We start from the raw sequence: 26,348 nt of genomic DNA, 5'->3' as shown, positions 1-26,348 counted from the left end.
CCACAGCCATTGCAGCAGGGGGCACATCATGAGCAAGGTGATCTAATGGTTAGAGTATTCCCTCTGAGTCCACAGGCTCCCTGGTGAGACTTGGTGCCCATCTGCTTAGCACAGATCTCATCTATTGGGGTTTGGGCTGTGGAGGACCTCCACATCATCCCCTTCACAGACACAGTATCAACCTCCTTTCTAGCATGACTCCCACACCAGCTCTCATCCCAATGCCTGGCCACCCTGTTCCTCTGCACCCGCTGCCTCCGCTCAGATCTTCTGTCTAAGGGGCTCAGTACACGCCAAATTCTGCCCCCAGCTTTCTCAGCCCCTACCTTCCCCATTCGTTGTTCAGCCTTCCCCAGGAGCTCTTCCTATCCTAACCCGTGGAGATGCCCTGTCTCCATCACAGCCTTCAGCCCAAGCCTGCCCTCTCCTCTCCTCTCCTCTCCTCTCCTCTCCTCTCCTCTCCTCTCCTCTCCTCTCCTCTCCTCTCCTCTCCTCTCCTCTCCATCTCCACCCATTTCCAGGCACTCCTGTCCCTTCTGTAGGTGCATGGCAGCCTTTGTCCTGGGACACGCAGTCGCGGAGCACCACAGGACTGGTGCAGCTGCAGATGAGGAGGGAGCCTGCAGTCCTCCTAGGCAGTGGGGGCGCTCCTGTGGACTCGGGCTGCTGCTGACATGTCTAGTCACTCAACGAGCTCAACACAGTGGTGGCTACAGCCTGCTCACCAGGTAGGTGACCATCTCGTCTTCGTGGAGGGCAATGCCACCAGGATGTTGTACCAGGGAGTGATGGGCAGGAGCTGAGCCTGGCCAGGGGAGCACAGGACTCCTAGGTTATTCTCCCAAGCCAGGTGCTGCCTCCCTGTAGGTACTTCATCTTGCCAAGCAGCTCAGTTAGGGCCAAATGTGATTTTAATTTTTTAGGGGCTTTCATGGGTGCTGGTGCCAAGCATGACATGTTGGGGCTGAATTTCAGTAATGCCTCGGAGCACCTCTCCAGAGCTCAGGTTGCAGCATGATGCCAGCCAAGCTCTCGGGAAAGGTCTTAAGCTATGGCCACTTGCTTCTCAGCCAGAAGAAGCATGGAGGCCAGTTGACCAGACCAATGCAAGCGTCTGCCCTCTGCTCCCCTTGGATCAGCAGACACAAGGAGACTTTGCTCTCCAGTGATTTCCAGTAGCCTAGGTGCATTTAGCTACTCTCGTAGGTCAGCAGCCCACTACGCTCGGCCAAGCCAGCACTGCCCATGGCATGCTTATGCCACCTCAGTGGATGGGATGGGATGGGATGGGATGGGACAGGGGCTAATAGGGAACCATCGCCTTGTGGCTCTGCTTCACATCAGCTCTGCTGGGAGCAGGAATGGAATTTGGATGGGGCTGGGCGTTCCCCAAGTAGCGATTCCCTGGGGCAGGATCTGGCTCTGATGACTGTTCTGCTCAGGGAAGAAATACCAGAGAAGTTACTCACAGCTCACTGGGGCATGATGTAGCAACTCCACACGGTTACCCCCACCCTCCAGCCAAAGTTCCTCCTGTGATCTCCTGGGGAAAGTCCCAGCCACCCCCCAACTCTCCCCCTGCCACCCCCAGAGACCTTCTCTACCCTTGCTGGAGCTTTCCAGAAGCACGAGATGAGCTGGGGCTTTGGGTGAGAGGAGAAAAGACCAAAGCAACCTGTCATGCTGGAGGGAGTCCACTGTCCTCTTGGCTCTTCTGTACCGTGTCTGGTGATGGGCACACAGCCAAGGGCTCAGAGAGCACCACCCTGGGATATCCACATCTGGACAGCCACACATCTGGCTTCAGACCTGGCAGAAGTGCAAACCGATTGGACCAGCTCAGGTGTCTCTATTGCCTTTTTGGCGGTCACACTTGGGTCGGATTTTTTCATCGCTCTCCACAACCACAGGGACAAGAAGCAAGATTTACTTTCTGTCTTCTGGAAGAAGCTGAGAAGCTTTCGTGGTTCTGGGAAGTTCAAACTTTAAAAAAAAACACTGGACTTGACCCAAATCTAGCAAAGCCACCAGACTGGTGATCTCCTTCCTAGCAGGGACCCTCAGGGATGGAGGAATCTCTAGAGCTTGGGCCAAAATACTTGATGAAACTGGAGTAAGTTCCACCTGGATTTGCCAGCATGGACTTGCTGTCATATTTAGAAGCCTTCACTGTCCTTTTCATGACATACATGTAAAAGAAATGGGCATTTTTTTTAGTTTTATAACTTCCTCATTGATTTGCCTCTGTGGGGAGATGATTGAATTCAAAGTGTCAGGGAAATCTGGTCCCCTCTGCTGCAAATCATCTCATCATCTGCCTGGGCTCTTCTACCCTGATGGTCATTCCTCTTCTTTGGTGGAGCACTTTAAACCTTCACTTCAGCCCAGGCCTGTGCATGGTGCTCCACAGGGTAGAGGTGTCCCTCACAGTGCAGGAGCGCTGTGCACCAGATGGTGCAAGGCTGTAGCAGCTCAGCAGGCTCAGATACTCCCTCATTGTGAGGAAACATGGCTCTTTGGTGGGACTGGGACAGATTCCATGTGCATCAGGGAGGCTGCACTCAGGCTTACGGAGGAGGAAAGGTTTGGGATGCACAGATCTCGGAGAGACAAACCCTCTCTGACAACTGGCTCTGGAGACTCAGCAGTGGCCATGGGAAGAGGAGGTGTCCTACATGCTCTCTGTGCCCAGCAGTCAGTTATTAGGATGGCTGCCTGGAGGCTGGTTCTCAGTTAGGGAAGCATGGGGACACAGTTTTTGTAACCACAGGCACACTAGAATCTTGCCTGTGGCTCCCAGACACTCAGTGAGGGAAGCCACAGAGCAGAACTTGAAGGCAGGTATTGCGTTGGCAGCCAGCTGGCCGCAGGGTGGAATGAGCTCCTGTGACCAGGGAGCTTATGCCCTGGAGCTGCCTGCACCCAAAGCTTGCTGCCTGCAGCCCAATTCACCTCTACAGCACTTGCACCCCTAGCCATGCTGCCCACACACCCACCAAGATCAAGGGATATTTTTGTGCTTTCACTTGAATGTCCCAGGGTCCCAAGCTCTGAAAAAGTCTCTGCAGAACCAAAGAGCATCAGGCACTGTGTCTTGCCAGGCTCGGTGTCCAGGCTGTGCTGAGGAACTCCCCCTGGCTATGCTGGCATTACTGGTGTGCCATTTCACAATGCTGTGTTCCCAAAACAGGGGAATGAGGGAAGAGCAAACTGCAGGTTTTGTAGCCTCAGGATGTTCAGAGCCTGGTCCCTAGGGGATGTGAGATGTGCCTGGGGAGAATGGCCATGCCTTGCATCCCCTCTCTCAACACACCTTGTCCCCACTCTGGTCCCCTCCCCAGCTCTGCCTTCCTGGGGAAGCCGTGTGCTGCAATCCACAGCACAGGTGGCCTGGGGTTAGCAAGCAGAAGAATGAAGGGGCTGGTGCAGTGCGGGGAGAGCTCCGTGGTGATTCAGTCATCACCCCAGGCAGCCCTGAGATCACAGGCGCCTGCAAAACAGCCCGTAAGAGGTGGGAAGACAACGCTACCTACAAAGTGCTGAAGTATGATGGACATGCAAAGCACCACTGCCCTGGGCAGCACAGTCCTGGGAACATGGGGTTTTGGCCAGCCTGGAAGAGAGGGCTGAGACAGGGTGGCCAGGGGAAATCAGGGGGTTTGACTAGTGTTTGGGGCAAAGGACAAAAGGCAAAGAGTTTGGGGATTTATAAAAAGGGCCATGATGATGCAGATGTGTATTAGAGATGGAAAAGCAGGACCTCAGGAGGGAAAATGAACTGCTGGAGCATGCCCAGCCAAAGCAAATTCACCCTACTGCTGCTTTCACACTCCATAGGGTGAGCCTGAGTGCCCTGATGCCCAAGCAGAGATCTTGTCCCTGTGAGGTCACCAGCTGCAGATCTTTGCTGCCAGGAGCCACCACAGTGGCCACACGCCCTGCTGTTTCTGCTGCACTGGCAGACAAAGCTCACAGGAGCTCCCACACTTCCCTGCGTCACCTACAGCACTTTCCTTTTCTTCCCAGCCCCTAAAACACAGCTGGCTCCAGGGACAAAGACTGCATCCACCTGGTCCCTCCTGGAGAGGCAAAGTTGGCACTCCTGGGGTGGGCAAAGGGCAGAGCATCTATCCCAGCTGCCCCAGCTCCCCAGTGCCTGCAGGAGTGTTATGAAACAAGGACATGGGCCGCTCCCCATTGGGCCCAGGGTGCTTGCTTCCTTCCAGTCTGGTATTTTCCTCCTCAATTTGTTGAGGTTTTTTTTAATTCATTTTTTTTTCTGTAGCCGCAAGGGGTGTGCAGCCGTGGGAGGAGCAGGGAAGTTATCAGCCGGGAGATACCAGCAGCATGATTCACTGCCTGGCCCCAGCAGGCTGCTGCAGCCAGATGGGTGCCCTCCTCACCACTGCAGTGAGGTGCTTCTTGCGGACTCCCATCGCCTGGCCCATTCTTACTGCCTTCCTCTCTCCCTGCACTCCAGCCCTGCCATCCCTCCCCAGGACCGCAGGAGCAGCGGCACAGCCGCCAGCCCCAGCATGGCCACAGGCATGGGGCCAACAGCTGGGATTCCCATGGGATGGATGATGTCCAGCATGTGTCTGGCTGGGCAGGAGCCTCCCAGCAGCCACCTTGCAAGGACTTGTGGTGCAGGAAGAGGGTCTCCACTTCCTACCAGTCTATAAACAGCTCCTAGGGCTGTTATTATGGGATGGCAGCAGAGCACCAAGGAGAAAGTCTCACACAAGTGGGTAGGCAGTACTGGACATCGCCCTCCACCCTTCTGGCACCCTGCAGGAGCAGAGAGATCCAGGCAGCAAGAAGAGCAGGGTGCTGCACCCCAAAATACCCCGTGCTGTCTCAAATCCACTTTTATTCACAATCAGAAAATAACTTACCATACAATAACACAGGCACGCACAGCACAGCCCGGGGCACCCTCCCCTCTGGCCATGATGCTACAGCGTAAGTCAGCCCGAGCTCTGCCTCGGCAGAGGCGGGCCCCAGCCTGGGGAGCTGTGCCCCCCCTCCATCCCATGGGATGTTCCATCTCCATCCTGCTCAGAGCACAGCCTTGCATGTAGCCAGAGGAACCTGTGCACGGTGCCAGTGTGTGTCCCTCCCTCCCCTCCCACCCTGGGCTCCCCATGCCCTGCTGTCCCCCACCCCACCCTGCCCCGTCCCGCTGGGTGCCAGTGGGCTCTCCCCCATCCCCGTGCCCACCCTCTGCCTCCCCAAGCAGTGCCGGTGTCGGCGGTCTGTACAGTATGGCCGTGTGCTCCCTGGGGCCGGGAGCCTTGGTGCTCTCATGTGGGGTGGGCAGCGGGCAGCGGGCAGCCCTGCCTCCCCCCCAGGTGATAACAAAGTGCTGATTTCAGAAGGTGCCGAGCATCTCATCTCCTCCTCCCCAAGGAGTGAAGGGAAGTGGGTACCGCGGCTCCATCTACCCCCCCAGCGCCGATCCCTGTCCCTCTCCCCTCCCCGCGGGCAGGCGTGCTTGTCCCTGGCACTCTGGGGTGGGCACCCATCCCTGCCCAGCTACTTGCAGACGCTGACCCACTCGGTGATGCGACACTCCTCACAGGCCACGAAGCAGCACCAGTGGAACTTGCAGTTGCAGCGCTCGCTGCGGGTCTGCCGCAGGATGTTGTGCCCACGGCCGCAGCACAGGCTCTCGCAGTTGTCCATGCCCGGGCTGGTCTTGTTGCACAGGCGCCCTTGGGTGCCCAAGGAGTCCAGAGCTGGTTCCCGCTCACAGAAGTCAGGTGACTTCTCAAAGTAAACCAGCTCACTGATGCCGGCCCGGCGGCGATGCCGAGCGTGGCCTGGCTCCAGCTGCCCAGCATTGCGGTTGTGGGGCCGGATGAGGGTGGCTCCATAGAAGCGGTCCTTGAGCAGGGACCCCACCAGGCGAAACTCGGGTGTCACCTGCCAGCACGTCTTCAGCTGGCAGCTCCCCGAAGTGCCATGGCATTTGCACTTCCTCCTCATGTTGTCCATCACCACCTAGGCAGGGAGGGAAGGATAAAGGGGTTAGCATGGAGGAGATGTTTTCTCAGGACCAGAGAAGCCATCATGGAGCTCTCTGGGTGTTGGCACCATGGGAACACCAAGGGCTGGCATGAGCAGCCATCAGAGCTCTGGAGCTGCAAAACCATTGAGGCCACACCCTGTTGCTGTGCCCAGTGTCACCCATGTCCTACACCCTGTCTCTTCCAATTCTGGCACTACCAACTGGCGTTTACACTCCGGCAAGTGGCTGGCACCTAAAGGAGAAGGTGAGCTACCTGACCATAGATAGGAGAAGAACTGCTGCTTGGCTCTAGAAGCATCAGCCTGACCACAGAACCCAGCTAAATCCAGCATGACTGCATCTTCACGGCCCTACTGGGACCCCTGAGTGCAGGGGTCCCCCATGCAACTCCCTGCCCAGAACACTGCAGGTGGAGCAGGTGGGAGGGGTGCTTTCCCCTCTCCAGGGCTTTCTTCCCATAAAGCCCTGGCTCTGGGAGCCCTGGAAACGGCTCTGCTTTCAGCCCTTGCCTGCTTCCTTCTGGGAGGTCTGAGCTCAGCACATGGGATCTGAGGCACTGCTTCCCACCATCACCCAAATTTCAAGCAGGGACCAGAGATGCTCAGAGCCCTGACATGTGGTTTGAGGAGGCCACAGTGAGGCCAGTGCCACACATCCACCCTTGATGAGGGCCAGGATGTGTGGTTTGGGCTGCTGCTGTGGTTTGGGCTGGCTGGGGACCACAGCTTGTGCAGGAGCCAGAGGCCAATGCTGGTGCAAGAAGAACTTTGGGCTCCCTGGGCAATACTGCTGAGCCCACAGACTGTGTGCTGGGGTGCCGCTAGGTTCCCTACCCCTGCAAGAGATGCTGCTGTGGCTGTGCAAACAGAAACAGCTCACGTCCAGCAATCTCCAGAGGTACAGAGTGGCCACTCATCACCACACAGCCCAGAAAAACACAGTTTATACTGTCCCCTGCTCTGCCCTGACAGGGACTCCCGACTGGGTCACATGCCCCCATGCCCACATGCTTGCATAGGATCCAGCAAGTCCCCGTTCCATTGGGCCACCCAAGCCCTGCTGGGAGCTGGGCTGAGGCTTGCCAAGACTATTGCAAGCTGACCACCCCACTCAGAACCACTCTGCAGGGCTTGGGAGGAGCCCATAGGACACGTGGTCCCACACAAGGTCCTGTCCCATGATGCCAGCCTCGCTGACTGGCTTCATACGTGACACACTCTGCCTGTTCCTCTCAGGGGAGGACATGTGTGAGCAGTATCTTGTTTTGGTACAGGTGGGTAGTTTTTACTCCTTGTTGTCTTGGTTTTGAGTACATCTCCCCATTGCTAAGCAGTTATGGTAATGAAGGCAGGTCAAGGAAACACACTTGGAGCTCAGGGCACACAGCAGAAAGGTCTGGGCTGGGCTGGAGTTTGGCTTTCATCTTGCTGAAAGTCCTGTCTCCTGCTGGGAACAGCCTCTACTTCGCAGGTAATGAGCTGCCTGGCCCCTCTTCCATGCCCTGGCTGTGCCAGCCGGGAACACCACCTGCTCGCCATCATCCATGGGAACATGCTGGCACCAGGACCCCATCCTTTCCTGCATCCCCTCCCTGATCCCTTGGCTGGACCAGGGAAAATCTGTCTACAGGGCTATAGCCATGAGGGTCACCACCACAATGGAGGGGGCAGTGGCATGACAGCTGGACAGGGGCTCACTTGGGATTACAGCTGGTCACAGCAAGGGCTGCAGAAGGCAGCGTGTGTGTGTGCTATCCTTGTGCCATCACTACTGAGCATCCCAAGCCTCAGTGCAGCTTGTTCTTCCAAGGGACAGCTTGTTCTTCCCCCTGCATGGACAGCATAGGGGGAACAGAGCCCTGCCAAGAACCAAGCGACCTGAGACAGACCTATCTGAACTGTGGCCCCTATGCTTTTGCCATGAGATCTCTTCCACGCACCTCTACCCAACCGTCCTTCCCATGTCTCACAGACACCCGGTTCAGCACATGCCTGGACTCGCTGGTGCTTTCTTTCGCACATTCCCAGCTCCTCCCAGACAGGCTCATAAGAGCTTTATCGTAGGTCTTTGTTGTGAGGGTAATAGGTAGTTCCTGGCTTCCTTTCATCCTCTCTTGCTCTCTGATCTGAGTTAGGAGGACTTGCAGAGTCTCTTGCACACTCCTCCTCGCTGGGGAACTTGCTCCCTCCCAGGGACTTAGGACACTCAGGGCAATGGTTGCCCCAGGGCTTCCCATTCCAAGTTAAGACCAAGCTGACCATCCTCTGCAGCTGCAGTCCCCTTCCCAGCTTTGTAGCTGGATGCAAGAGGGAAAAATCAGCATGTTTCTGCCTGGTTTCGAACCAGGGACCTTCCGCGTGTCAGGCGAACGTGATAACCACTACACTACAGAAACCCACATCCCATGATTTCTGGATGTGTCCACTGGTGGAATTGTCATCTCTCCCAGGCACTGTGGAGGTCTCAGCTTGGAGTCAGTCTTGTCTGCATGGAGACCACACCTGGGACATGCAGGGACCATGGAAAGGATGCTCAGTATGAGTTAGATGCTGGAGAGCCCTCAGTGCCACACCTGCTCAGTGTACAGAGAGCAATGATGTGTGGCAGGGCATGGTACGTGGTGTGGGTGTCCACATCACTGCTCTGCTCAAGGGATTCCAGCCTTGGCACTTGGAGGGCAGGACCACAGAGCTGCTGCATCCAGCATGGCCATTCTTTTTCCAGGAAATCCCAGCAGACTGCTCCTTATTGCAACAGAAAGATGGTCCTGGGTGTGAGGAGGGCTTGGATGGGTGTGGGACCTACATTATTGCTAAAAGAGCAGGGAGGGAACTGGAGAACCCATCCCCAGGCAATGTGGACAGCCAGGTACAGCCCTGGCAATAAGCATGGCACCAACAGGCACATACCATGTACAGCAACATCTCCTTGCTCCAGTGCATGGCACCCACCACCATCACAACTCAGCCCACACATGGGCTCACCCCTTATCTTAACAGAGTCCTTGAGCTGGGCAGCCTGTCCAGCCTTTGCTTCCCCACCTGCACTGGTACCACACCCTCACCTATCCTTTCAGTCCTCTTCTACCTCTGCTTCAAGTTCCCATGCTTCTTCCATCAGTTAGCTCTTGTCTCTGAGGCCACAAAGAGCTGACATTCCCAGTCCCATGCCTGCCTGCCCTCGAGGACAAGCAAACTCCAGATTTTTTTCCTGTAGCTGGATCCCACAGGCACCACCTGGTGACATTCGTCCCATGCAAATATCCCTTTCTCACCTTCTGCTCCTTCAGCTGGAAGCTTCCCTTGGGAAATGGGCAAAACAGACCCCAAGTTTTTGAGCACTGCCAAGAGTCCCTGTGGTTTGGGGCACATAAAGCTAGAGCCAGGATGAGTCCTGCAGACAGAATTGAAATGGTGGGTCTTGCCTGGCTTGCAGCAGAACAGCCTGGGAGTTTAGCTGCCTAACAGTGGGCAAGACTTCACCATGCAGAAGCAAAGCCAAACAAGCAAAAAACTCTGGCTTTCCCCAGGCATTTACAGCCTGGCTAAGATGGGATGGCTTTGGGGGGCAGTAAAGCTCAGCTCCAGCATCAGGGAAGGGCACACATCAAGGTCCTGCTCTGCAGCATCCCCATCTCTTGACTGGCTTTAAATATGCTCAAAACACATCCAAATATCTGAGCCAGCCCAGGGAAACACTCACTGTGTTTCCCTGATCTTTCAGAACATATTCCTGCAGCCACTACACACTCTCCTGTGCTGTCCTGGAAGCGCATGGCTAGGGTCCTGGGGACAAACGTCCCACTGGATCCATGGGATGGGGTCTCCCTGGCACCTGCTGGGAGCAAAGCCAGGCAGGGAAGTGCAGCTGATCTCCCAGCTCCTCCTGCCTGTGTGCTTCTTGTCTCTAATGTCAGGCTGCTTTTAAACATCAGCTTCCAGACAGAATGAGCTACTAATTAGCACCTTTAACAAATCCTGACATCATGAGAATGGAGGGGAGGCTGCCCTGCTCGCCCAGGCAAGATCTGGCACCCCCTCAGAGACAGAGGATGAGGCTGTTGGCTGTCACCTGCACTCCCAAGGGGATGTCATACTTCCCAGCTGCCATAGGCACATACTCTCTGGCTCAGTCCTGTTCACATCTGCCTTGTCAGGTCACTGTCTTCCTCTCTAGAGAGGCAGAGCCACAGCTGGGTGCTGTGGAGCCTGTGCTGTGTCTCTGTGATGCCAGTGACTTTCTTCTGCCTATCCATGGCTTCCTCCCACTGCAGCTGCCCGGCCCCAGTTCACTCAGTCTCTGAGAGGCAGGAGCAGAACTCATTGCCACGCTACCTCCCTTGCACTGCTGCAGCACAGGTAGGTGACAGGGAAGTGTCCCTTGGCAGGGGGACAGCAGTGATGCTCAGAGTTCTCCTCCCCAGCAGAGATGCTCAGCAGCAGGGCTGAGCCACTGTTTTTGCAATACTGGGGAGAGGGAGTGCCTTGAAAGCAATCCCAGCCTCACTTACGTGTCCCACCGCAGCCAGCATGAGCCCCTCACAGCCCTTCAACATGCGTCCCAGGGACCCTGTCCCTCCCACCATCGCCACCCTGCACCCCTGCCCAGAACCCCGCTCACCTGTCGGCCCACACGGTTGTTGTGCAGTCTCATGCGAGAGTGAATATCCCTGTAAGTTTCCCGGGAATCAAGGAAATCCTTGGAAAACTTCTCCCCATAGTCCACATCAGGGCTGCATCCTCCCCACTCCCAGGAGTCCTGAAGGCCAGGGGTCTCAGCTGGCATGTGCTCCATGTGCACCCCGTGCACCATGCCTTTGCCGCGGTTCATGGCCTCCAGCTGGAGACGATGCAGCTTGCGCCGAAAAGCTTCCTCATCACCCCGGCGTTTCTGGTCGCAGCCGCAGGCCTGCAGCTTGCCGAGGGCACAGGCGTTGGAGACAGCGTGCACCACACCAGCAGCCGCGATCGCATAGGCGAAGGCGCTCTCCCGAAAGCCTGCGGGGAAGGAGAAAGCAGGGCTTAGGCTGGGTGGTCAACCCCCATGGGTAGCTGGATAAGCCCAGCACCACACCAGGGTGCAGGGAGCCTGAGGTTCAGCTTGTGACTTGCTTGCCTTGTCCTGATGCACCAGATCCCACCTGGACCATGAGCAATCCCCAACTGGTGCACTCCATCCCTGTCCCTACCCTGGCCAGGACCCCAGCTCCCACCATCACCCTGTTCTCACATTGCCCTGGGAGATGCCAACACAGCATTGCTCAGGAGTCAGCATTATGGGGCTGATGGGAAAGGCAGTATCTCCTCCCTCCTTCACTCAGAGTTTCCCAGTATATTAAATATAATGTTGGCTGAGGAATATTTCTGCTGAGGAATGGCCCATTCCTGCTTACCCGCAGGGTGCAGGATCAGGCAATAACAGGAGCAGACAGCGCTGTCTGTCCAGTCCCATCCATCTGCCAGTACCCCTTCCCTCCCCAAGCCCTGCCAGCTCCCGCAAGGCCCCGAAACCTCCTCTAAATGCAATACGGTGCTGGAAAAATCAAGCATCCCTAGTTAGTTAGAGCATGCTGCAACCGCATCGTGCACTGCCAGGGCCGGCAGCTGGTTGTCATTAAACACCAGGAAGTGAGGATGTCCACAAGTGTCATTAGCCAGGGGTGGGGCAGACAGGGACAAGGACGAGTCCCACAGCAGCGACTCCACAGGGCTGCCAGAGGGAGCTGCCCGAGGGCTGCTTGGCTTCGTTACCTGTGCAGCCAGGCATGGGACGAGGCCCTCTACCTGGGAAATTATATTTTATTTTAAACACAAATTAATATTTTTCTTTGTGGATGTCAGGCCAAGCAGGGAGCCCACAGTGCCCTTAGCTTTGATGCGCAATGACCGGTCCCAGTACAAGGAGAGGAAAGAAGGAGAGCCAGATTTTCTGCTGTGACTTCACACGTGAATAAATACATAAGCAGTAATCACCAGCTTCTCTCCCTTTGTTGGACAAGAGCAACTTGATCAGCCTTGGCTTTGCTACAGCTGAGCAAATGAGGGGTTTTGGGGTGTTTTCTCCAGCAGATCCATGCCGTCAAATGGGGGCTTTGGGCAAGAACCCCAAAGCACAGATCCTAGGCAGGGGCTCTGCCAGCTCCCTGCCTGTGCTGTAGAGTCATGAGAGGTGAGAGCACAACCACTCCCCACCGCTGTTGCCCATCCTTGGCAATGCTGCCCATCATGCATGTTTCCTCAGTGGTTCGCTGCCACCCGCCACGCAAACGCTATGATCTTATTAAAGGGAAATGAAATGCAGCTCAGAAACCTGCATTTAAAGTCACTCTGTTCTTTTGTGTGTTAATTTGACACTAGTGCATTTAAAAAATTAACGAGGCACTGCTTAAAAGCTAGTGGGAGCCTCTCCCAGCTTCCCCTCAGTGTGGGACAAGCTTGCCTCTTTCAATGCACAAGTTGAACAACATTTTTCAGCAGGCAGGTAATGGGGCTGCTGCTGTGTATGCTGCACAGCCTCCTCAGGGAGAGTGCTGGCAGGCAGCGCCTGCAACACACCCTGTTAAAGCAGGACAGCCCAAATTTGCGGAATTCAGCACCCTAGTGATGGATGCAGAATGGAGAACCAGCACTACAAGGTCTCCATGATCCCCCAATCACCCTCCTGTTAGTTCTCTGTCACCACAGTCTGAGCCAGCTTCAGCCCTTCATGAGCCAAGGCCAGGCACAGCTCAAGAGCAGGGATCTGTCACTGCCACCTTGCTTGGCATCCCCAGCTCCTTGCACAGCTGGTGCCTGGGGATGGCAGCAGCAAACCCTCCACCCAGTGCAACACTCTCCTGTTGGCCCTGCCTTTCCGTTAGCCTCTCTCACACATTTCGCCAGCCCAACTAATAACCTCCCATGCAGCATCTCCTTAAAAATCTCTTCTATAGCACAAACAGAAGCTCTACCCCTCCTAGTCCATTTAGCAAGCCCATCTCCTTACAGTTAAAGAGTCCAGGCTCATTTGGTGCCCTCCATGGCTGGGAAATCTCTGGGGTCAAGCCACAGCCCTCCTCCTTCCTCTGCTGCTCTCCAGCCACATGCAAGCAGATGGATAAGGCATGAGTCGTTGGTCCTGGAGCTGCCATCCCCGTGGCTGCAGGCAGGGAAGGGGCTGGTCACCAGGACTTTACATCCCAGCTCTCTGGAAGTCTTGTCCTCATCTCACCGTGGTCATCTCTCTGCTCAGTATCAGCCTGCCTGGCCCCACTGATCCTCCCTGCCTTCTCACCTCCTTTCCTTGCCCCACACTGACGGGGAGCTGTGAGCAATGGGGACTGTAAGGCCAAGGCATTGCTGGGACCGCAGCAGCCGTGCCAGTGTGGTTCTGCTTAGAGGTTCAGTTTACATTCCTTGCTCTAGCCTGGCCAACCCAGAGCCCAGAGGATTGCAGCAAAGCAGCAAACAATGTGGCTGCAGGCGACAACCACTGGCCTCATGCGCTTGGTGAGGGTGGGAGCTTCCAGGAACCACAGCAGAGCGTGGCGTGTGGCAGCCAGCCACGAGCCTTTTGGAGGGAGACTCTCTGGCTATTCCAGCCACCTAAGACCTCAGTGGTGATGTTTGAGTCACCAGATCCCTCCAGAGACCACAGAAGAGGTTGTAGCTGTGGGATGTGCCACAAGTATTGCATCCTGTAGGGAAGAGGGAATGGACGACACCACCGCCGGTATCCAGCCTGCTGTATATTAAAGGACTGTGCTGGATGAGGAGGATGGATCTGAAATCTTGGCCCCAGATCAGATCCCAAAACAACTTTCTTAGTAGGGGAAAATTTTCCCTGTCAAGGTGCACCTAGGAGATGGAGGGTTACTCAGCAGGACCCAAAGCTCCAGCTGCTACTGGCTCTGCCATGGATGCTGCAGTTTCTGTTTCTCATGTGGACGCAAGATCAAGGTAACAGATCTGGCTCAGGCACAGCTGTGAGATCCATAGTCTGCTGGGGTAGGGAGAGCTGGAGTCATGGCCTTCCCTCACAGCTCACCAACGCACCTGTGTGGTGACAGTCTTCTAGTACCCACCACCACAGTGCCTGTGTGGCGTCAAGGGAGCAGGCAAGACAGTCTGGTCCAGGTGCACCCTGGAGTACCCCAGGGATGCTCAGTTGCCCCGTCCATGGTCAGCATTCCCCAGGAGTGCGAGGCAGCTGCCACCAGCTGTGGGCACATCAACCCAGCCCTGCTGGCTGGCAAGGTGATGGAGAGCTTCTCCTGCCACCTCCTGCAAGGCCCGTGGAGACGGCCAGTCCCGACACGCTGCCTCCCCCCCAGCCCCGCTCCCTCCACTTCCCTTTCCCTAATTAAACTGCAGGTGAACCTGCCAGGGTCTGGCCCAGCGCCAGGCACTAAACGCCTTCCTGCAGATCCCAACTTGCCTCCCTGCACCACCTTGAGCGTGCCGGGGACAGCCCGCAGCCCTTGCTCCCTGTCCGCCCACGATTCTCCAAGCCAGGAGCCGGAGCTGCTCTGTAGGCTACAGGGAGTCGGGCTGAGGCCCGCACCTAAAGAGATGCTGCCCTGCCCCCACTTGCACCCATCAGCTGGAAGAAGGTCCAGGGGGCACCCACAGGGATGCAGGTGAGCCTCTGAAGCACCCACATGCACTTCAAGGCCAGGTGGACAAAGCCTTTGGCTTGCCTGGGGGTACCCAAAAGCCTGCCACCAGTCCAGATGCAGCTGTGCCAGTCCAGGTGTTGCGGTCTACAGGCACCAGAGTTTGGCTGGGGCTCTGCAGAGCTGGGCATCGAGGTCCTGAGCTCAGCAGCATCTCCCTGGACAGCTGTAACAGCACCTGCCTCCCTCGCTGCATGGCAAAAGTTCCCCAAGCTCCAGCTTGCAGCTGGCTGAGCCCCAGCACCTGGCGTTTCCAGCCTTGCAGGGAGTTCCCGTCTCCTTGCTGTACACAATCAAGGTTTGGCCATGGCCACACAGACCCTTTGGCACGAGGGAGCCCCTGTAAGGAGAGGGCACAGGGCATGCAGGCGTCACTCCTTCCCCCAAAGGTTGCAGGAGGTACAGTGGGATGCTGCAGTCCAGAGCCATGCCCCCTCCAGCCCCATACCTCTGGGGCCTTCAAGCACACCAGCCCCACCATGAGGGTTCTGTTTCTTTCAGAGCTCGGTATAGATGGGGTTGGGTTGAGCCAAGAGGAATGCTCAGGGAAGAGAGATCCCTCAGCACACCTCAGACAGCCCCTTCCCAGTAGATGGGCAGTCCTAGCCCTGCTGGCATCTCACCCACCCATGGGTGCTCATGTACCAGACAAGGACAAAGGCTCGGTCACCCATCGCCATCTGCAGCTTTGTTTATGACAGCGCCTGGCAGCTCTCAGATGCTGAGGGGTGACCACATGCCAGGGGCAACAGCCCACCCGCTCCAGCAAGGTGGACACGATCGTTCAGGGGCCGGGGACCTCTCAGTTACTGCTGCAGATGCAGCCACCTGCCTTCACCTCACCTTACTTACATACAGACCTAGGGCCAGGAAAGGATGTCTCTGTGGGCACTTGAAAGGAGAGGAAAGGACAGCAGAGAGATGGGACTAAGGACAGGACTGGAGGGAGGGTGTTGGCAGGGGTGACAGTATCATGGAATGGGTAGGAGTGTAGCAAGGATGTAAGCAGCCAGCCAGGGAGCCAGGGAGGACAGGAGAAGGATTTTTCAGTGGCAGTGCTGAGCCTGGATACACCTGGAGGGGATGTGGGCCACGGAGGATGGGGGCAGTGCAGATGGCACTGGAGGCTCAGTGAGGGGTACAAGGGACACCTCATACCACAAGGATTTAGCACCAAAAGGCAAAAGCAGAAAAAAACCCACAGCCCACTGGAGATATCTAAAAAAAAAAAAAAAAATAGAAAGAGAAAGAGCAGGGGCAGTAAATCCCTGGGCACTCCCTCTGCTCACCCTCTGCTAACATGTCACCATGCCTTGCAGCCACCAAGCCACCATGTCCTGCATCCCTGCTCTGCCCAAGATGCTGTCAGGATCCCTGTGCTGCCCAGAAGCCCTGCCAGATCCCCAGCTCTGCCTGATTTGAAGCCTCCTTGCTCCTTCCTGACTCCCCAAGGCTTTCATTAAAACTTCTGGGGACAGAGCAGTGGGATGAGGAGGCAGGCACTTGTTTACCACTGTCCCTCACTCTGTCCCCAGAGTGTAAGCCCTCTGGCTCCACCAAGCAACTGGACGCCAGGCAGAGTGTGGAACAGCAAGCACTAGCGCTGCACCCAGGACGGCTCACACTCATGCTGGGGAAGATGCGAGAGATGCAGGAGGATGGGGCGGAGGTGGGGAGTGGAGCCAAGTGGGGAGAGCGGGAGGGAGAAGCCAGCTACAAATAATTTAAAGTGAGATTCACGCATGGCTGAACTGATGGCAGAAGAAGTGGGAAAAGGAATGAAAGATTAAAGGGGTCTGTCACTTTGGGTTACAAACAATGATCCTATGAGCACGTTGCGTTCCCAGGCACGGCAAGGATGAGGCAGGGTGCGGAGCAAAGACCTGGTCCCCAGGGGTGAGATGCATTAATGCCTGCGGCATGGAGCCTGCACCCCTTCTTTCCCCTATTTGCCTCTCCACCAGTGCTGGGCTCAGGAGATGCATCCCTGCTCTGATGGCTGTCTGTAACAACGGCAAGGCAAAGCTCACAGATCCAACTCCATCATTGAGGGACACGAGTGGGCTGGAAGCAAGCCAGGACACCAGCCTCAAGGCTTGCTCCATGCCAGAACAGCTCTGAGCAACCGCATGGGATAGCCTGGGTGCCTAAGGCTCATTCCACACTCTCTGCTGCCAAAACAGGAGTGCTGCGAGGTGCCCGTCTTCTCTGCTGCTCCAGACCTACCTCCATTCTTCCCTGGAGCTGGGTGTCCACCCCAGGGGATGGGATCACACTGGTGCTAGGAGCCTGGGCTGACACATACTCAAGAGCTCAGGACCGGGGCAAGAGTCCAGAGGCTGTGGGAGCCCCTGCACACATCGGTCACAGCCTAACAGCAGGAAGGTCTGCAGTGGCACCCAGGACAAGTGAGCTGCAAGTCACCAGCCACTGCCAGACCTGGTGGGCTGAGGGAGGGATGCAGAAGGCAAATATTCACTGCCGCTGGAGCTTCTCACCCAGCCTGGTGGGACCTGTAGCAGGGAAGCTCACCTGGGCGTGTGAGCAACTTGAGCCAGCAAGTCGATATCTCCTGCCGCCTGAGGAGACTAGAAGTGAACTGCATTCCTCAGAGGACCTGGAAATAACTCGATGTTTATCAGGGCTGACAATCCCCACCCTCCCTGCCAGGCCCTAACCTGGATGATGCTCACGGAGGGAAGAGATGTTGCCCTTCTCCAGGCACCAGCAACTGCTCCACGGCAGGATGCTCCATGAGTCCCAGTCCTGATGCCATGCATTTTCCAAGGCAGTGTTCCCTCCGGTGAGGCTTTGTGCATTTGCCCTGGACACAGGTGACTTCCTGGCATCAAAACGCTTCTGTGCTCCCCTCCCCAGCTATCTCCCCACCTGGTACAGCTGCCTGGGGACTCCTGCCACTGCATCTTCTCAAAGAAATATAAAACTTAAGCCGCCAACCTCTCTTCTGTGAGACTCTCCTCGCAGTCCCAGGGAGAGAAGGTGTTGTAGGATGTGGATGTTAGGGGAAGGGGAGGTGGTGGCACCTTTCAGCTGGGCACCAAGCTAGGAGGTTCCAAAAGAGGGTTGGTGAGCACATCTTTGGTAGTGTTCTCCCTCCTCAGGAGGTGGAGAAGCAATGACTTTGCTGGGCACCTTGCCTGCCTTCAGCACCCTGCCTGCCTGCCACAGGCACCACACAGCTCCCTCCTGCCCACTGTCTGGTGCAATGGCCGCTTTGGTGCGTGCTGAGGCCCAGGCTCAAGAAGTGTACTGATACAGCCAAGCCCTACAGAAGGTCCCATCAGGTCACAATCCTGATCTGCACCACGCAGGGCAGTCCCCCTGCACCCTCAGAGTCAACTCCTCAGGGAAAGAGCATCGAGGCGGGGAGGCTCTGATACAGTCAGAGCCTGTCATGCCTGCAAGGGAGACAGAGACCTTGGTACTGAGGCTCAGTAGACTACAGAGGGCTGAGCAGGAGAGCTCTCCCAGCAATGTAGGTGGTGGACTTTGCAGGCCAGTGAGCTCCCAGAACTGCCTGTCCACCTAGCCCCTCATGCCACCATGCTCCAGGGTCCCACAAAACAGAGAGCCCTCAGTTCTCTGTGCTGGGAAGCCAACACAAAGGCAGGACATCAGGGTGATGGGCTCACAGAGCTATGTCCCATTAGCTGGGGGCATTTCTGCTCACCATGATGCACTGAAGCACCATCCCTGCAGCAAGAAGGAGCCAAGACGCTCACTGCTCCCATCAGACTGAATCCTAAAGCATGGCATTCACTTTCAGACCCAACAACTGTGCTGTACACTCCTGGTATCACTGCAAACATCAGCCTACATGAGGGGAGAAGATGCCAGAAAGCAGTGGGCATCTGGAAGGAGCCTTGAGAGCAGCTGGGGCTGGGCAGAGAGAAGCAGCTCAGGACAAGGGCCATCATAGGTACAAAACTGCACAGAGAGATCAGCTTTGCTGCAGCACAATGCTGCGTGATCTGGCAGAGCCTTAGGTTTCTTGGGCTCTGTCTGCCTTTGTCTGTGGGGATGCTGAATACCTGGCCTGGGCCAGTGAAGGGATTCGCAGGGGTCCATGGGGGGCCCAAGACAGCTCCTAAGAGCAGAGGCTGGGCAGAGGAAGAGGAGAGAGGCCATCCAGACCTTACCTCTGCTGAAGATGATGCTCTCGTAGGGGATCTTGTTCTTGGTCTCAAGGCTAGAGCAGTTCCAGCGTTGGTCCCGGAACTGGTGCTGGCACTCGTGGATGGCGATCTGAATGCCCTGGATGGCTGAGGCGGTGACATCAGGGTGGCGCACACAGACCTCCAGCTGCCGTCGCGTCAGCCCCGGCAGGGTTAGGCACACCGTGTTGGCGTTGAGCACTGGCTCTGATGGTAGCTTCAGGCCCAGGATCTCATTGGAGCATGAGCTGGGAGGAAAAGGGAAACCCGTAACCTCAGAGCAAGCAATGTGCCAAACATTCGCTCCCACTTTGAGAACATGTGGGAAGGGGAGATGCTCCTCTTTCCACAACGTGCCCACTGCCTGCAAGGGTGACACACCAGGGCAGGTTGGGATTGGAAAGGAGAAGAAAAGATGAGGGGCACTGGAAAAGGTCAGCTCCAAAGTCTGGGGAGTCCCAGGGCCAGAACTGTCCCTATAACCCCTGCCCCTGGGCACAACAGCAAGCTCAGCTAGGCAGATATGCCCTAGCAGCACAGGGGCTGCAATCCTCTCCAGACATGTCGGCACAGCCTGGACATCCCAGCATCTCCCAGTGATGCGCCTCCTCCACATGCTCCTCAGGGACTCTTCCACCCCAGCCATGCAGTGCCCTCCTGGGTACAGACTACCCTGGATCACCTTGCCCAGACAGCATGGGTTTCTCCAGGAGAATCCAGAGATCCCAGAGCAGGTGACCCATCCCAGGTCTGGCTCCATCCCTGTTGCTGACTGATTCCCTCCCTGCATCTTCCACCTGCCCCATCGCTGCTGGTCCTCACAAGGAAGGTAACCCGTGAGACCAGCCCTTTCCTGTCAGCTCAGCTGGGAAATTCAGAGCTAAGCACCCTGCCAAACACCCTCAAAAGCCCAGCAACAATCCCAAACCCACTGTCACATCCCAGCCCCACTGGACATGATGCCTGTCACCACAGAAGCAGAGAGACCAGCAGATGGATAGGTGCAAGGGAGGTAGAGTGTGGAGAGGTGAACATAACGTCCATAGAGAGATGCCTTGGAGCTAAGAGAGTGGTACGCAGGACAGACAGATTCAGAGAGGGAGATGGAAGTGTCTGTCCAGCTCCAGGGAATGACTTGAAGTATCCCGAGGTCCACAGAGGACCTGCAAAGTGAGCAGTAGGTGGTGGGATGCCCAGGAGCAGCCCGCAGCCTGCAGCGAGGTCCATCAGGAACTTAACATCACCCTGCTCCTTGGTCACGACAGTTCAGTGCCTGCTGCGAACTCTCTCCAGGCAGGGCTCCCTCTTCCCTGGGATGGCCAAGAGCTTGTACTCTGGGAGGAGCAGGGAGCTGAAGCTTTTGAACGTTAATTACAGAAAAGAGACCTGCAGAAGGATGCTGGAAGAAGGATTGTAGCTGCCTCATGGAGCAGCCAGGTCTTAGGGAGAAGGGTTACTCCCCCTCTACTTCCCTAAATCCTGCGAGCCCAGTGCAGGTACATGGACAGAAGCAGCTGTCGGGGACCGCAGACTGACTTCCCCAGTGCTCGCCCAGCTCTGGAAGAAGGGCTCAGTCCCAAGATCCCTGCTGAATTACAGCCTGCTCAGAGGCAAAGAGGAACTGCCAGGGTCAAGCTGCTGCTTTCTCCAGCTTCCCAAGGCTGTTTATTCCCACTCCAACACTTTCACAGGAGATATGCGAGTGGCCCAGTGCAAATCCACAGTGACTCCAAGAGGGAAAGTTGGGGTAGGAAGGAACAGAGAGAAAGAAAGCAAAAAGGGATGCATCCCTCCAAAGCCCCTACACAGGAGGGGAAATCCTCTGCACTGCTTCTGTACTCATTCATGCTGTTGAAGCAAGCCTGGGCTAAGAAGAGACAAGAAGCAGGTCTGCAGTTACCGTCATCCCCAAGCCCAGCAGCGCCTGCCCCAAGCACTGCAAGGACCTTGTCCCCTGCATGTCCTGAGCCAGCCACAGCACCTGCCACCTCCTCCCGTGGCATCCCGGGGTGGGGGGGATGTTATGGTCCTTCTTGCCATTTCACAGCAGGGAAACTGAGGCAGGGGCCCTTCTCCAGGGCCCCAGAGAGTGGAGGGCAGGTCCTCTTGCCTTTTGCTCCACCCAAGGCTCAGAGGGGCCAGCAAGGAGCTGTCACTGTCACCCTCTCTAGGAGGACACAACGCTCCCCCCCAGCTCTCTTCCCCGTTGAAATCTGGATTTAAACTTGATTTCACGGTGACAAGCCCCCAGGTCACAGGCTGCAGCGGCTGCTGCTTTAATTAATACAAGTCCCAACGTTAACAAATTATATTTAAAGGGGCTGAAGGGAGGGGGAAGGGCGGGGGGGGGACACCCCCCACACACACACTCACACCAGCACCAAGGTTAACCCCTAGCTGCCTGGATGGCACAAATTTGGGAGCGGGTGGAAGGGAGCTGCCAGCCACCCGGGGGAGATGGAAACGGACAGGGGTGGTGAGTGTTGGGGGGCTTTTTTCTGGAAGACAAGTGGTCCTCTTTTGCCCCCCCTCCCGCCCCTTGGGGATTGCTGGAGCCAGGGAGAGGATGCAGGTGGATCCCCTGCCCCAGTGTGTGCTCCTGGGATGCGGACCACCAAGGCACCCATCCCATGTGCACCGTCGCCTACGACAGCGGCGCTCCCGCCGGGATCCCCCCAGCAGAGAGGCTCGTCGGCCGCCCGGGAAGAGCGGGGAAACTGAGGCAGGCAGGGCGGGCGCTGGGGCGGCCCCGGCCGGGGAGGAAGGGGGACAACCTCCCGGAGCGGGGGGGAGCCGCGCATCCCGCCGGGACGAGGCGAGAGCAGAGGGAAGCAGCGGCTCCGACAGCGCCGTGAGCCGGGGGGGGCCGCAGCCGGGCAGGACCCCCGGGCAGCCCGGAGCCCGAGCGGCGCACCGGCTTAGCGGCACCCTCCTCGCGGGGCCGGGGCGCCGGGCGGCGGGTCCGGGGCTGGGGAAGGCGGGGGGAGCTCCTACCTGGGTACCCAGAGGCTGAGCAGCAGCGAGCAGAGTCCGTGTGCCAGGGCCGGGCGCATCTTCGCTGGGGCAGCGGCTGTGCGGGCTGCGGGCGGGCGGGCGCCTTTGGGGCAGGGGCGGCGGGGCTCGGCGCTGCTCTCTGCCCGCTTTGTTTGTTGTGGGTTGTTTGCTTGTTTGTGTTTTCCCCTCTCCTCCCTCTCACTGGCTCCCTGCGCGCCGGGGCTCGGCTCGCCGGGGCGGCTCTGCCATCCTCCCGGGATGCCCCCCCCGCCTCCCGCCGCCCCGACGCCCGGCGAGGGCCGCGCGCCCCCCGCCCTGCCCGCCGCCCCCCGGCTCAGCCCCCCATGCCGGGACGCGCCGGGGGGCCGGAGGGGCTCTCGCCCGCCGCTCCCCAGGGCGCCCCGGGGCTCCGGGGCCGCGGGCAGGGCCGGCCGGGCTCGCGGCGCTGCGGCTCCCGCGGGGCCCGCAGGCACATGGGCAGCCCCCCCGCCGCCCCCCGGTGTGGCCGCGCCGCCGGGCGAGCGGACAGCGTCGCGGCCGGAGCGCCCCGGGAGCGCTGGGCGCGGAGCGGCGGCGGCGGCGGCTCTGCCCGGGACCGCGCTGCGCCGAGCATTACTCAGCGCCCCGAGCCCGAGTCCCGACACGTCCAGACAGGAGCCCGCGGGGGAAGGACGGGGCAGAGGGTGGCAGCGGGGCGGGGAGCGCCGTGTCGCACGGACGGAGGAGCGGGCGGGGGGGCGAGCGCCGGGCGGGGGCACGGGGGGGAGAGGGTGGGTGTTGGGGGACAGGGGGCACGGGGAGTCAAGAGGGGTGTTAGTGGGGAACGGTGTGGGGCACGGGGAGCACGGGGCAGTAGGGGTTGTGATTTGGGGGGAATGGGCACGGCAGGGGGAGGAGAAGGATGGGGGTTACAGGGGTGCGTGGGTTGGGGGGAGTGGGCGCCAGGAGTAGGGGGGCTGTTTGGGGACGGGGGCACGGGGAGCGAGAGGGGTGTGATTTGGGGTAAGCGGGCACGGCAGGGGGAAGGGGAGGACGGGGGTACGGGGGTGAGTGGTTTGGGGGCAGTGGGTATGGGGAGCGGAGGGTGTGCGTGTTTTGGGGGGAGTGGACACGGGGAGTAGGGACGTTACGTGTTTTTGGGGGAGTGGGGGAGGAGGAGGACGGGGGTACAGGGGTGCGGGGGGGGAATGGGCACGGGGGGTAGAGGGGGGTGGTTTGGGGGGAGTGGGCACTGGGAATAGGGGGGATGTGTGTTGTGGGGGGAGCAGGCGGAGGGAGCAGAGAGGGTATGTGGCTTCGGTGGAGAGGGCACGGCGTGCGGGAAGTGCCCACGGGGAATAGGGTGGGGGTGTGATTTGGGGGGAGCGGGCACAGGGAGCGAGGGGCTGCATGTTTTGGGGGAAGTGGGCACGGTGTGGGGGAGTGCCTGGAGAGTAGAGAGGGTGCGTGGTTTGGAGGGAGTAGGCATCGTCTGGGGGGAGCAAGCATGCGGAGTAGAAGGGGAGGTGTGGTTTGGGGGGAGCGTGCACAGCGTGGGGGGAGCGGGTACGGGGAGGAGAAGGGGGGTGTGGTTTGGGGGGAATGGGCATGGCGTGGGGGAGTGGGTGCGAGGAGCGGGGGTGCACGGCAAGGGGTGGGCACGGTGTGAGGGAGTAGAGGGGGTGGGGGGAGTAAGTGTAGTGTGGGGGGAGTAAGCACCGGGAATAGAGGGCAGGTGTGGTTTGGAGGCAGCGGGCACGGGGAGTAGAGGTGGTGTGCTATTTGAGGGGAGTGGGCACAGCGCGGGGGGAGCGCACACAGGGCGTAGAGGTGCAGTGTGGTTTGAGGGCAGTGGGCACGGTGGAGGGTGGTGTTTTGAGTGGGGGGAGTTTGCGTGAGGGAGTGCACGTGGGGCAGTTCAGCAGAGGGAGGCGGGGACGGGGGTGAACGGCCCGCAGGGGAGGGAGCAGAGGGAGCAGGAGGTGGACAGCGTGCATGGCAAGAAGAGGGGGTCCATGGTTGGGAGGGAGGGGGAGAAGGGGCACAGCATGGAGGGAGTGTGCACAGGGAGAGGGTATCCATGATTTGAGGGAGCGGGCACAGCGTAGGGAAGTAGAGGCAGTGTGAGGGAGTGTATACCGGGAGTAGGGGGGTGTGCATGTCATGGAGGAGTGGGCACAGGCTATGGAGTAAGTGTGCACAGTGGAGAAGTGTGTGCTGGCATGCACAGCACAGAGGAGTGTGCACGGGGAGTAGGGTGAGTGCGTGGCGTGGGGGAGTGTGCACAGCACGGAGTGAGTGTGTGGAGGGTGGGGGCTGAGTGTGGTGAGGACTGAGTGTGCACAGTGGGAAATGGTGTGTACAGCATGAGGTGGGTGTGCACGAAGGGGGAGAATGTGGAGTGTGGGGGAGTGTACACAGTGCATGGGAACAGGGTGCTGCGGACATGGCGTGAGTGTGCGCAGGGTGAAAGAGTGTGCATAGAGTATGGGGTGAGTGCACACAGCATGAACATATTCAAAGTGTTGGTGATTGCACAGGGTGTGCAGTGACTGTGCATGACACCGGTGAGTGTGCACAGCGTACATGAGTATGGGGCAGTGTGTGCAATGCACTGTGAGCGTGCGCTGCATGGGTGAGTGTGCATGGCAGATCAGTGTGTGTGGTGAGTGTACAAGGTGTGAAGGTAGTGTGCATAGGGCATGGGTGTGTGTGCATGCTATGGCTGAGTGTCCACTAGGTGAGGAGAAAGGGTGTGTGACGTGGGGTCACTGTGAATAGTGTGTGGATCGCACACGATGGGAGTGAGAGAGCATTGCGGGAAGAGTGTGTGCAGAGCACGGAGAAAGTGTGAGTGGTGAAGGTGAGCGTGCATGGGATGTGGGGTGACTGCATGCACTGGTGCAGATGTGTGTGGGGTGTGGGATGAGTGTTCGGTGTAGGTGAGCATGGACAGTGGATTGAGTGTCATTAGGGCATAGGGTGAAGAGGCAAGGTCCAGGATGAGGGTGCATGGCATGGGTGAACGTGCATGGGATATGGAGAGAGCGTGCATGGTGTGAGAAGTGAGTGTGCATGCAGAGGGTAAATACGTAGGGCATGGAATGAGTGTGCAAAGGGAGAAGGGTGTGCGTAGTGTGGGATGGAGGATATGAGGGGTGGGGAAAAGCATGCCCACAGTGTGGGGATTGAACTGGGGATGCTGAGGGGTACCAGGGTACATGCATGGGGGCTCGAGGTGCTGCTAGGAGTGTGCAGAAAGATGTTCCTGCTGATGTGAGGCATGTGGGTTCCTGTCTGTGAGCATGAATGACACGTGCTGGGGCTGTGACTCTGTGTGGGCACAGAGCATGGCCATGCACAGCCCATGTAGGCACCAGGCACATTTTAGGCTCCTGCAGCCCAGTGCCAAGAAAGTAGTGCAGTGGGGCTGGAGGAGCTGTGGCTCTGGCTTCCATCAGCAGGGCCCCTGAGCGCTACCTGCCTCGGTTCCCTCCTGGATGGGGCACCCAGATCATGCCTGTCTTCGTGGCACCCTCAGTGCTCAAGTACCTCTTTCACTCTCATCTGGGAGCTCTGCGGTGGCCTTGAAGGCTGTCACTGTGTCCTGCTGCTGCTCCCTTGAGGACAGGAGGTGGCCCTGAGAAAGCCCAGGGTAACTCAGCAAGTGGCATCTGCCCCAGTGAGGAACATTCCTGGCCATGGGGACTCTTGGTGTCCTCTGAGTTTAGGTGTCCACCCAGGAGCTAGGGGACTCCTTTTGGGTGCTCATGGCTTGGGGGTGGCAGGCAGTGCCTCTGTAGCTCCCCAGAGTCCCCAGCTGCTGCAGCCCATGCCACTGGAGTTCAGACAGGCTGCAGCTGGCAAAGCGCTTTATCCCCGGGCAGGCACCGCGTGTCTCCGCACCAGCACAGGAGTGCTGGTGGGGGCTGCCAGCACTGCTTGCGTGTCGGTTCCTGTTTGCACTAGGGAGGAAAATGTATTTCCTTTGGGAAATGAGTTGCAATCTAGGGTTGAGCCCAAAGGCTGTGCTGTGCCCACTGAGGACTCGAGGGAAGGAGGGGTGTCATCCCCATTGAGGTCCCTTTTGCAGTCCCGGGGGTGCTGGCTGTTCTGCCCTCAGCTCTGCTCCTGAGCTGTAGGCAGGTGGGAGAACTGGCGTGGAGCTGGCATCTACCCTTCAACTTTCCTGCCCATACTGCTTGGAAGCAGGGGGATTGCCAACCCCTCTGTCCCTGAGTGCATGGAGGGGGCCCTTGTGCAGCATCCCCTCAGCTTCACGGCTCCCATAGCTGCTGCCCTCCTGGATCCCCTGAAGGACCCTGCAGGCAAAGTGGGATGCCCCACAGGAGGTTGGTAGTGATGTCACCCCAGCACCCTGTAGGATACTTGACCCCTTGATGCAGACTTTGGCGGATGGGAGGTGCAGTGTCAGGGCTGAGCAGAGCACACTGGGGGACTTAGAGAAGTGACACTAGCTGGACCCTGATGTAGGGGCCGCTGCTCCTGCCCTCTC

The 26,348-nt window shown here is 58.2% G+C and overlaps 1 protein-coding gene and 1 non-coding gene across 2 annotated transcripts; both read right to left on the bottom strand.

Annotated features, from left to right (window-relative positions):
• Positions 1–5,196: 5,196 nt before the first annotated feature.
• Positions 5,197–22,502, bottom strand: WNT10A (Wnt family member 10A). Its single transcript, XM_054070032.1, is given in 5 exon segments — positions 5,197–6,003; positions 10,652–11,028; positions 18,845–19,107; positions 21,854–22,334; positions 22,337–22,502. Coding segments are annotated over 5 exon segments (1,719 nt in total). The 5' UTR covers positions 22,467–22,502; the 3' UTR covers positions 5,197–5,535.
• On the bottom strand, positions 8,354–8,426 carry TRNAV-GAC (transfer RNA valine (anticodon GAC)). The gene has a single exon. It is a non-coding gene; the product is annotated as a tRNA-Val (tRNA).
• Positions 22,503–26,348: the final 3,846 nt, after the last annotated feature.

Source organism: Cuculus canorus, chromosome 6 (assembly GCF_017976375.1).
Source record: "Cuculus canorus isolate bCucCan1 chromosome 6, bCucCan1.pri, whole genome shotgun sequence".
Lineage (NCBI taxonomy): Eukaryota > Metazoa > Chordata > Aves > Cuculiformes > Cuculidae > Cuculus > Cuculus canorus.
Note: the sequence above shows the minus strand (reverse complement) of the source record. Positions and strands in the feature narration are given on the sequence as shown.